Source organism: Toxotes jaculatrix, chromosome 6 (assembly GCF_017976425.1).
Source record: "Toxotes jaculatrix isolate fToxJac2 chromosome 6, fToxJac2.pri, whole genome shotgun sequence".
NCBI lineage: Eukaryota > Metazoa > Chordata > Actinopteri > Toxotidae > Toxotes > Toxotes jaculatrix.
The window spans coordinates 20700165-20712515 of NC_054399.1; the positions used below are offsets into that span (position 1 = coordinate 20700165).

General features: G+C 42.8%; 1 protein-coding gene and 1 long non-coding RNA gene across 3 annotated transcripts in view; both read right to left on the minus strand.

The window, feature by feature from the left end:
• The window catches only part of LOC121183685, a 47204-nt gene extending 38248 nt beyond the window's left edge, over window positions 1–8956 (minus strand). The window contains exons 1-2 of one of the 2 annotated variants that reach the window (XR_005894220.1): window positions 4851–5124; window positions 2466–2555 (exon numbers count right to left, since the gene is read on the minus strand). This is a non-coding gene — a long non-coding RNA (uncharacterized LOC121183685). Of the gene's footprint in view, window positions 1–2465; window positions 2556–4850; window positions 5125–8708 lie in introns of those variants that run through there. The other variant, XR_005894221.1, reaches the window with a different exon arrangement.
• On the minus strand, window positions 2854–4857 carry sox2 (SRY-box transcription factor 2). The gene has a single exon (XM_041040855.1). It carries the CDS (start codon window positions 4735–4737, stop codon window positions 3769–3771), a length of 969 nt encoding a protein of 322 aa, XP_040896789.1. The 5' UTR covers window positions 4738–4857; the 3' UTR covers window positions 2854–3768.
• Window positions 8957–12351: the final 3395 nt, after the last annotated feature.

Here is a 12351-nt window from a genome sequence, read left to right on the forward strand (position 1 = left end):
ACCATAGATAACATCTGGGAGCTTTTCTTTCTTTTCTTTTTTTTTTTAACCGGGGGCAAAACAAAAAGCAGAGGCGCGCGCTTACCACCTGTTGCAGTCCAAATATCCTCGAGCTGCGACAGCCAGACTCTGCACGCGAGCAACAGAAGGGGAGATGGGTGGATGGATGGATGAACGGACGCACGGATGGGTAGGTGGATGGTGGGTGGATAGATGAAAGGATGGAGGGGAACACCTTCACCGGGCCTCCCAGCTTCTACCTATATCACAGAAAACACACCTGGTCGTCCGCGCTGTACAGGAACATTTACAGAACCTCCTCTGCTTCCAGCAGCATATTTTAACTTCTAGGTTGATATAACAATCAGAAACATTTAGCTGTTCCCCTTACTGTGCCTCTTTTTTTTTTTTTTTAAACCAATAGGGTTTACAGAATGTATCATGGTGGATTCAGTCCCCGTCCACGCATTATCACCGTATGAGGTGTAACATTTTAGACACTTGATTCCCTGTATCACCGGCAGCGCTGGCTCTGCTGTGCAGCGCCTTTATTTAATGTTTGAACAGGAGCGCCAGTGAGCTTAAAGCGCCTCTGAGATTAAATCACATTTTGGAAAGCACAGGGGCTAAACGCGGGCTAATATTTTTCTACTGAGATAGCGCGATATCAGTGTTTTCAGAGTGAACATTTACCGTGCCCTAGTTTGTGACTGCTTGGCCTCACTCACATGGGAAGGGACAGATTTTTAAAATGAAGACAGTTTCTGGAGAGAAAATACAAACGAAGGGTAAAAATGTGGAGCATGAACGTGTGTGACTGTGATTTTAGTCGGCCAAATCCTTCTTTCCAATTAAAAATCTAAATCTGATTTGATGAGAAAGAGCATCAGTACCGAATGCACCAGATAAAAGTAGTGAAATACTTTACATTTGTTTTTAAAAGCAGTTTGGGCCTTAAGACGAGTCTGCTTATCGTGTCATCATCCATCTTTACAGGCGTTACCAATGAGCCTCAGCTTTATATGAGTCTCTATAAAAAAACATGTAAGTTGATGTTTAAACACATCAAGTGTTCGCTGCATCCACTCACAAACCTGCCCCACCACATCAAAGCTGCAGCGCTCAGCCGGGAAAAAAATAATAATTTCGCGGGGCCTCCGGGCCTGCAGGGGCCCGGTGTTCATGGAAATAAAAAGGAGACTTTAACGCGTCTATACTCGTCCGACCTTTTAAAAACAATTTGTTTATCATCGGTGTTCTCGGCTATTACAACCAATTCAGCTGCTCGGATCAATAATTAATGGGGCAACCAACGATCCCTTGACCTCTTGAAGGCCCAGAAAGAGAGAGAGAGACATAGAGAGAGGGAGGGGGGAGGAGGGGGAGAGAGTGGACGGATAAATACCGAGGGGCCTCTTCAAATATTCATCCGCCGGTTAATGTGAGCTCCGCTCCCCCGGGACCCAGCCTGCAAGACACAACGGCCCTAATCTATCTCTCTGTACACACACACACACTCACACACACACTCACACACACATACACTCCCCCCAGATTTGAAACCGTTAGTTAAATTCAGAGCGAGCTGTTAGCTCATCATAAGGATTATTATTATTATTGTAGGAGGAGAAAAGCAGCCTGGCAGGCAGAGAGGTGCATGGGAACACTTTTAGGAACTGGTTGTGTGTGCTGTTTTTTTTTTTTTTTTTTAAAGGCAGGAGAGTGTGAACCGAGAGTCACCGCGGAGCTTGAACCGTGAGAAGCGGGGTTAACGGAAAACAGCGGGGTCCGTTTGATTAAACATTAAATTAAAATGGCCAGACTCGAGACTCTATATGGAGTTATTACAACGTGGGAGGAAAAATAAAAAAGCATCCCGCCTGGTCCCGCACGCCTGGCTCCTCTCAAGAGGGCTCACCTTCAATTTAGACCTAATTGAACATTTAGTCTGATAAGCCAGCTCTGTGATTTGTAGAAAAAGATAACACAGAACAGGGGGGGCACATCTTATTAGATAAATCCAAACAACAAGAAGAAACGCTACAGCATGAAAATAGGCCTGAGCCCAAAATATTACGCTGCTGTAAATACTCATAAATATCCAGATATACTGCTGTCAGTAAGGTGTCATTAGAGAATAAAAAAATCCACCAATGCCATAAATTCTTCTGCCAGTTTACACACGTCTAAAATAAGTGTGAATGAGAGTAATAAATCTGATTTATGTCTGTTCATAGACAAGATATCAGTATTTGCGTTGTTTGATTATTCCTCCCTGTTCCCCTATCCCATTCAAAATCAGGCCCAAAATACTATTAAGTTTAATACTAATTCTACTAATACTATAAAATGCAGTTTAATAAGAAAAAAGAAGTTAAATATCTTTGAATGTAAACTGGGCCTCCACAGCAATGCTGTTTAGAAGATTTTATTGATTATAGAAGAGGAGAAATGACAGTCTATACCTGGGGATGTTGGGCATTTTGATGGAAAAATCTTCCCCCTTTTTAGGAAACAGGCAACAAACTTTGGCTTGATGGGGCCATCCGCAGGCACTAGAAAATAGAAACGTGGTTAACCACGACGAACAAGCTGAACTGTTTGATCAGTTAAGTTTAAAGGGACTAATTCCCCCAAAACTATCATTTCTGTAAGCTTAAAGTCTACTACTTTGTAGGCTATTCATAAAAAATGTAAAGAGTCACTACTGAATTTACAATATAATAAAGAATTAACACAACTACAGAAAGACAGAAAAGGTCCACAGACAGATGACAACTCAACATGTGATGACTGCCTGCACACAGAAAATGACTGACAGAAATAAAATCAAAACTCATACAATTTCAAGTATCCAAATTTCCAAAATTTATTCATTTCAAACTGCATATTGAAAAAAAAATATACTCAGCTGAAACTGTAACTGTTATAAGGATGGTATTAGTTCCGGTATATATATACATGGAGTGGTTGGCTTCTGCGTACAGGCCACAATTTTTAAAATACAACTACGGGAATGAATTTTGAAATAAAAACTTAAAATATCACAGTAAATATACAGAAATTGTACAAATCAATTAGAAAATAAAGAGCACAAGCGTCATATCTCTAACAGATGAAAAGTGGGAGACGGAAATATAAATTAACAACCTATATTTTAAGCTGTATGAGAGGAAAAAAAGTGTCTTATTTTTTTTAAGAAATTAAAATGTTTAGTAACATTGACCTTAAATGAAAAAAACAAAACAAAACACAGTATTACCTGCTTCGTTTTATGTCCCTTTTCTTTCCAATGCAGTAATAAAGGAGCATAACTGATCGCTCCCATATAATTCCAGTTCTGTCATTTTTCACGTTTAATATTTTCTGCAGAACTGGTGTTGCTTTATATATAAAAAAAAAAAAGAAAAGAAAAATGCAACCTCTTGCAGTTTAACAAACAATTTCATCTGATTGTAATGTTTCTTTGATAAATACTGTACAAAAGGTGATTGCAATAATAAAACATTTGATTGCGACTCCCACTTTCTAGTCTTCCAAACTTCATCCACCAGTGAAGAGGGGATCTCCTACCGTTTCCTCTAGAGCTTCCTTAGAATAAAATGAAAGAAAAAAAGAGCCGTGTGTCCTTTTCCATGAGACTTCTATACAACTTTTCCCACCCCGAAATTTTTCTGTACAAAAATAGTCCAACGTTAAGTAGTCCACAGTTTCTCTTATAAAAGTTCTTTTTTTTTTCTCTTTCTCTCTCTCTCTGCTTTGTGTCTCTTACATGTGTGTTAACGGCAGCGTGCCGTTGATCGTCGTCCCGGGCACGGTGCTCTGGTAGTGCCCGGACATGTGTAGCCTGGTCTGGGCGGACTGCTCGCTGACCTCCGCCCCGGGCAGGTACATGCTGATCATGTCCCTCAGGTCTCCGCTTTGGCAGCCCGGGGCAGCCCGGTGGGACGACGAGGTGACGACGGGCGGGCTGGAGCTGCTGGACTCGGACTTCACCACCGAGGAGGGCCCCATGGAGCCCAGAGCGGTCATCCCCGGCGTGGTTTGCTGGGAATAGGACATGGAGTATGTCGGGGAGCCGTTCATGTAACTCTGGGAACTGGTCATGGTGTTGTACTGCAGGGCGCTCATGTCGTAGCGGTGCATGGACTGCATCTGGCTCGGGTTGTGCGCGTTCAGCCCAGGGTGCTGGTAGCTCAGCTGGTCCTGCATCATGCCGTAGCCCCCGTTGGTCCAGCCGTTCATGTGCGCCGCATAGCTGTCCATCCGCTGGTTCACCCCACCGCCCAGCCCGGCGCCCACCCCAACACCGACCCCAGTTCCCATCCCGTTTCCTCCCGGAGCCAGCAGCCCGCCGGGCAAGGTGTACTTGTCCTTCTTCATGAGGGTCTTGGTTTTCCGCCGGGGCCGGTATTTGTAATCCGGATGCTCCTTCATGTGCAGGGCCCGCAGCCTCTTGGCTTCATCGATGAAAGGTCTCTTCTCGCTCTCCGACAGAAGTTTCCACTCCGCGCCCAGCCTCTTGCTTATCTCCGAGTTGTGCATTTTGGGATTTTCTTGGGCCATCTTCCTCCTCTGGCCTCGGGACCACACCATGAACGCGTTCATGGGTCTCTTAACCCGCTCCGGACTGTTTTTCTGGTTGGCACCTGTGCCGGACGTGTTGGTGTTGCCCGTGCCCCCCGTGTTGGTCTGGGGAGCTGGGGGCTTCAGTTCAGTCTCCATCATGTTATACATCAGGAACAACTTTTAGTTGAAGCTCCCGAGCAGAGGAAAAAAAAAACACAGAGACAAACTCCACAAGCCAGAGGCAGGACAGTGAGGAGCGCAGGGCTGCTGCTGAAAGTTACCTGACGATTTTTCTCTGCAACTTTTCTCTCTGGACAAAAACAACAAGCACCAAGCCGCGTCTCCACACACTCTCACTCTCTCTCTCTCCCTCTCAGTGAGTGTGTGTCAGAGTGTGTGTGTGTGTGTGAGACAGAGAGCCTTCTCCCAATAGGTCCCTGCTATGTTGTGTCCACAAAACTTCTCCCCGTCGCTTCGCCGAAAAAGCATTAACAAACTGTACTTTTTCGCCTCTGTCCGTCTGAGCCTTGACAACTCCAGATAGTTTTTGAACAAGTTAATAGACAACCATTCATGTGACGGGGCTGTCAGCGAATAAATGGCTTCGACCTGGCCAATCAGAGCAGGCCTGCTCCCCTGACACACCAATGGGAGGCCTTAATTAGCATAAATGGGCGGGGCCTGCCCTGCCCCGAGACACACACGCATACACGCACAAGCTGCCCATATGAGCCAATACAAAGTACATATTTACTATTTCCAGGCTTACGGAGACATTGCTCTGGGAAAGTATAGATGGTGACACTTTATGGATATTTTCTAACATTGAACAGAAGGAGCTGCAAAAGCTTGCTGGCTGTTTCAGCTAAATTAGTTTGTGTTGTCTTGCAAACTTTATGCCTAAAACAGGACAAAAAAAGTTTCCCGATAAATGTAAAACATTATATATATATATATATATATATATATATATATATATATACCTAAGAATTTCTAATACGTCACTCCGTTCATTAATTTTTTGGTCATTCTTTTTTTTTCTTAAACTGTGAAGCCTAAAATCTAAAAAAATGTTTACACGTTTAAAATAACGTGTAAATATTACGTTAAATATATATATATATATATATATATATATGAATACTCAAATGCTGACACTAATGGTGTCAGTACCATCTTATCTTGAAGGTGACATTAAGTCACGGCCCACGACGCTTCTGCTGTTCTCAATCAAAAAGTCACTAATTCCCACTCTTACGGCCCCAATAACATGACAACACTTAGATAAACTTTGTTAGTTAACTCAAAGCAGTGAATGGCGGTGGTGTGTGTGAAATGTGTGTGTGAGTGGGGGGAAGCCACGGCTGGTTTTTAGCGTTGAAAAGAGGAAAGGTAATCCAAGATGTTTCCTCTAGTCCTTTTGTTTAGTGAAGTTGAATGCCAACACACAGAAGGCAGACGGGCTCATCTCAGCACAAATAAGCGGTTTTTGTTTGGGATGTTGTCGCTACATCTGTCCGGACAAAGACCCAACTCCACTCCACTTCCACCGCCACAGTGCTGCTGTTGTTGTTAGGGCTTTGCAGTGTGTGAGTGTGTGTGTGTGTGTTGGGGGGGGGGGGGGGGGGGGGGGGGGGGGGCACGGCCTACCGGGGACACGAGGGGAGGAGAAATAAAGGTGAGGAATATTTTAAGATAGAGTGTGTGTGCACAAAAGGCACACATCTCATTCATATAAGCCTGAACAAGCGTGTCAGCCAATTAGTGTGAATGAAAAGCGGCCTCCACCTGCTTCACTTTATTATGGATCAAACCGACCAGACTTCGATTATTATGATATGAAACCAGCATCACACACTTTAAAGCCAAATAATTCACTCATATGGTTTTAATGTTCAAAATGGCTCAAAAGTGTTTTTTTTTTTTTTTTTTTTTGAGGTTGGGAGTGTTGGTGCCACTTGTTTTGCCCCCCCCCCCCCCCGCCCTCAGCTGTATCTCCATCTGAGGACAGGGCGTCCTGCTGCGTGACACCAGTGCCGCCTACTGGACAGAGGCAGCACTACGAGCAGCTCCTAAGCCTTAGACAGGGGTGTTCGCAAAGTAGAGAGCTGGAGCAGAGGATGGCTGTTTTTAGAAGTTCAGTCAAAGATATAAGAAATGCCAAAAATATTACCTGAAAGACATTTATTACCCTAAAACTGTAAGTAAGCTTAAAAGAACTGAAAAAAAAAGGCGGAGGTATTCAGTCACAACACAGCCACAGATCTGCCTGTCTGGATCTGAGAGACAGACAATCCCAATAATTAAAGACAGATCAAGTACATACACCTGAAATAATTTAATTTAAATGCGTGTCTCTAGATTAAATCATAATTGAAAGTGAATAGATCAAGCCTTATTATTTTGTTTTAGTCATTTGATAATAAATGGAGGAGCAGAGCCCCCGTGCTCTCATTATGCCGGCCCCGGCAACCTTACATAAGATTCATCTTGTGCGTAATAGGCAGCGAGAGGCGACACATGCAGCCCGGTCCATTATAATGCAAGGTTAAAATGGGCCGCTCGGCTGTTATCTGCATCTGAGTGTGTTCCCCGCTACCTCTAATCTGCTTATGATAATAAAGGAACAGCGGGGCCCTGCAGCTCTCTGAAAGCAGGCCCCAGCCAGCCGGGAATGGCCCTGCATCCACAATCATCTTGAATTAAAGCCGTTGTTTGACAAAAACCAGGAGAAACTAGCGGGGCGGCTCCCTCGGACCACTTGTAAGCCCCCTGCTACACCTGGTTGGGACGGATACAGCAAATATGGCGTGCAGCACGCTGTGAAATCAAAATACTGTTTTGTGGTTGAGCAATTTTAGGTGATAGGATCTTTGTAAAAACAAGCAACAAAAAAAAAAAAAAAAAAAAAAAAAAAAAAGAAGGGACAATAAAACTGTGATATTATTCTAACAAAAGCCGCGCAGGTAAGATCTGCTCTTTGAACTCTCATAAAAAAAATACAATAAAACTACCAAAAATAAAAATTTCTGTGTTGACTGCGATGATATTGGTACACGTTAATTCAGACTAAATTTAAATGTATACGTTATTTAAATTTATAAAAGGACTAATCCTGTCAAAGCGACGCAAAAACAACAATTATAAATGGTAATGAGAGAAACAGATTTCAGGTGAAATGGATTTTTAACTTGTCTGTTCTTGCCACTAGGGGCCGTACCAGGGGCTGGAGCCGCAGCCAAGAAAATACTTTATCAAATCATGAATAAGTCCCGCATGAAAATAATTGTGCAAAACATATTTAAGGATGTATTTATTTATTTATTTATTTATTTATTTATTGGTTGATTGACTGATTGATTGCTAAATGAAGGAATAAAATTGTTGTTAGTTTTGAAGACATCAGTAAGGTTAAGACAGACGCTTAACTTATGGTTTGTTAAGATGTGACTACGTTTTTTTTCTTGCCAAAATAGATCTGAACCACGTTTATTAGGTTTAGTGCAATGATAAACTAAAATACATTCAATTATATCATATAGCGATCGGCGTCTATCAGGCTGTAAACTTGCCAGTAAGCCGCATACGACATATTAGGCTATAATGAATTAAAATAAACCGTAACAATGGAAAAATATAAACTGAGAATGGAATTTAAAACCTGAAATTCAGTGGACTCTATAAATTACATATTTTTTTTCTAATAGTCCAATTAAAGCGCATCAATACAATTTGAAATAATTCCGGGCGCTTTGTTTTATTTGTGATTCAAACGTTATTTAGGCCAAATTTAATGTTTTTGAAAACTATTTACTGGAAGAGGAAAAAAATAAATAAAATAAACAGAATTTAATTAAATCAAGAAAATAAATGTCAAATGTGATGCTGGTATACAGTGCAGGTGAAGCCTCTGTAAGTCTGGTAGAAAACCAAACCGGTCAGCAACAACTCGGGCAGTCAGTCAAGCTCATGATGCCATGCGGTGTCATTCCACAACACTGCAGGTTTTACGCACACACACGCACACACACACACACACACGCACACACACTGACTCAAACACACACTAACATACACACTGACACACACACACACACAAACACACCCAGGGCTTCTCTCCACACCGCACTCCAACTTACTGCCAGTTTGGGAGTTGTCTTCCTCTCGTGTTGAAATAAAACAAGATGCCGTTTCGCTCAACCTCCTCCACATCTTCCTCTCGCTTCCCCCGGTGAAGCAGCCACAAGCCTGTCCGGGCCAGAGCTCCATGCGCTGGCCGCGAAAGAGTCCAAGCGGCATCCTCCGCATGTTCTCCCCCCGTAGTCCGCGCGGTTTCGATCCGGCAGCCGGCGCGCTTTGGCCGGAGTGCAGCCCCGCGGTGCCCCGCTGTCTGTCTGGAGCTCCGCTGTCTTCTCTCCGCTAGCCCTGCAACAAGAAAAGCCGTTTATGGCGACACACAATGTGAAAAGGGGGCCGATTTAAAAAGGAGAAGAATGCAAGCAAGAACAACAAAAGTCAGTTATAGCAAAGTCTATGCCTCTCCTCTCCTATCTTCCACCCCCTAGCTTAGCCCACATAATGAGCAGGAAAAAGCTTTATATTTTGTTCACTGGGTATTCACAGATAATTTGAAGCCATTGTTTCTGCCACAGATGGTTCTTTTTAATACAATAACGGTGCTCTTTGTGAATAGCGAGCCCACAATAAAAATCTAAAGCGTCCTCCTGAATAACCATTTTGTTCTCTCTTGTATAGGCCGAACAAAAGCGCCAGTGAGGTAATGGCCTGCCTTATTGAAAGCCTCAGAATGGGGATTTGATAAAGATTTTTTTTCGCTCCTTTTTCCTTTTGCACAAAGTACATGGCAATGTCAAAGAGAAACTGACACGGTATGAAAAGGAAGTGTCGAAAAAGTGCTTTCTGTTGCAAGGTGCAACTATTATTATTATTATTATTATTATTATTATTATTATTATTATTATTATTATTAGACTAGTATTTACATATCATAACTTTGTGCAAAAGTCAGAGGTGAGAGGTTGTTTTTGGGGCTGCAGCAGAGCAGGTCAGGTGCAGGCGTGTTATGGGTTTTACAATGGAGCTTAAATCCAGAATACATTAGCCTCCAAAGGTCTGCTGTGGATTTGGCACAGTCTCATAATTTTGCATAGGGTGAGTCAAGTTGTGCTTGATAAAATTAAGTATTCAGGGCATATCCTTGGTGTCTTGCAGAAACCTCCTGCTTCTAATTCTACCGCTTTCACTACAATCGCCCAGTAAAATATTGCATGCCCCCTAAAGCGTTGATAAGGCAGTGTGAAATGTCATAAATGCATGGATGTTAATAGGGGGGGAAATCAGGTAGGCTAATGTAACCTGCTAAGGTCGAGATGCATGCCCGCAGGTGTGTGCAGTCAACATGTTTTAGCTCCTCCAGGGTGGATCCTGCAGCCATGTGCTGGCCACCTTAGTCTGCTCACGGTTGATGTAATTTGTAATTAACTCATGGCTAATCAATAAAGCGTTTAACAAAAAGCACAATGGACACACAGGGGATGATCCCAAGCCAAACATATTGGATGTCAGTGATCGTTACAAGGTGAGGACACCCTGTCTATCACAGGGGTGGGTGGGGGGTGTGCAGCAGTAGAAGACAGGGGCAGTAGATGAAGGGATGATGGGTGAGGAGAAGAGAGAAATGAAAGGAGGGAAGGAGAGCAGGGCAAAGAGGAGTAATAATGGAGGACATGAAAGATGAGGGGAAGAGAGCAAAGAATCCTATTTCAAGTCGTCTGGCATAGTTCATAGAGCTGCACACACACACAATGAGTTTCCCTCTGAAACCATTATCCCTCAGCTTCAGCCTTATACCAAACACGTGTGTGCAGCACATTAGCACACACATATTATACACAGGACTAAAAACAAGGCCTCACATCGCACAACAGCTTTCATCATACAGGAAGTGTAAAAAAAAAATCAGTCACAGATATTTGACAGGATTGTGAACTGAATCAGTTCATTTCAAAAGAAAAACGTCCGAACACCTACTACAAAAGACAACATGAGATTCTTCTGATGCAAACAATTAAACACTTTGTTGTTACATTTGCAAAAGTTGACAAAATGCAGAAGAGATGTGACTGAAAAGTTTCGGTTTTGGCTTAATCATGAGCACAACTTTTTGTCGGCGTACAGGTTTTGGTTTTTTTTCCTGTCATAAGGGGCAGTGTGCTACAACCACCACTTCTTAAGCCTGGACTCAAGGGCAAAAGCACTTTCACATTCACAGCTAAATCAGTTTCTCTCCATGTCCTTGAAATGATAAAATACAACATAACTACAGCAAAAATAGTTATAACAGTTACTGAGGTTCTTGACAAACCAACAACATGATTTTAAAACAGAACTTTAAAACAAATAATCTACATTATTTTCCTATACAAATGTTTTGCCAAATTGCCATCAGTTCTTTCTTCAGTGTTTCTCATTTGCTGTAAATCACTCATTGCCAAGCAGTGTTTTTGAGCAGCACCATGACGGCTGAACGGAAAACCAAAAGAGCACCACCTACAGAAACAACAACAGAAAATCCATCAGGAAGATGGCCCTTATCACTACGTATACATGTGCTGTACACCATACCCGCAGCCTACCCATCACTGAGCTTATAAGGAAACTACATTTAAACCATCCAGAGAAACAGAGTTGCTGGTGATTTCTGGAAGTGTAGTACAGAGACACAGCAATGACCACGCAGGACCAGTTAGAGTCAGTGAGAGTGGAAAAGAGGAAAGAAAAGCAGCAGAATATAAGAGCTTGAGGAAGATTTTAAGACCCAGAGACAAACAGAGAAGCACGAGGGGGAGGATGACAGGGAGACGGGCAGAGAGAGAGAGAGAGAGAGAGAGAGAGAGAGAGAGAGAGAGAGAGAGAGAGAGAGAGAGGGATCACTGCTCTCAGTGAATAGGCTTAGCAGTAAAGAAATACGACTTTGGCTCTTTATCTGATCAATCTGTGCCATATAGTCTAAACCACAGTCATACCACTCATATTAGAGAGCTGGAGCACTTTTAATTATAAACCCATCCACAGAGGCCGGAGAATGTGATAATAGCATGTTGAAAATCTGTGGGGGGAGAGAGAGAGCGAGAGAGCGAGTCCAGTGGCACCATGAGAGGCTTTAGAAAGACCAGCATCATCACTGAATGCTAATGCATTTTACATTGAAGCTTTCCACTGACTGACACACATACACACACACACACATATACACACACATAGCAAACTTCCACACACACATTAATATTATACACACATGTTAGCGTTTCCATATGCATGAGAGTGGACACACTTTCTGCATCTGTCTTGTGTGTTTTCTCACAGCTCAGCCTGATGGGAGATTCACAGTGGGCTTTTCTCCCTTTGTGTATCTGCACAGCATTGTGTGTCTGTGAGTGTGTGAATGTGTGTGTGTGCATGTTAGTGTGATACAGACACACTGACACAGTAATCAGTGAAAAGAGGGGCCCTGTTGAAGGAGACATGGCCAGACAACTGTCAATCATCTCAAACTCACAAACATTACCCCACATGCACGCACATACACGCACTCACACGCACACACACACACACACACAAAATATTCATTCATTCATTAACACTGCTAAACTTGCCTTAAAGGTCTGTCAGGATGTGTTTGGCTGAGGGGACATTCCAAACTGATCAACAAGCAACGTATTAGCAGATACTCAGTATCTAGGTTTGGTGAATTAAAGTGTT

Coding starts and splice junctions, on each gene's coding strand:
- sox2 (XM_041040855.1), bottom strand. CDS start 4,737: ATGTATAACATGATGGAGACTGAACTGAAGCCCCCAGCTCCCCAGACC.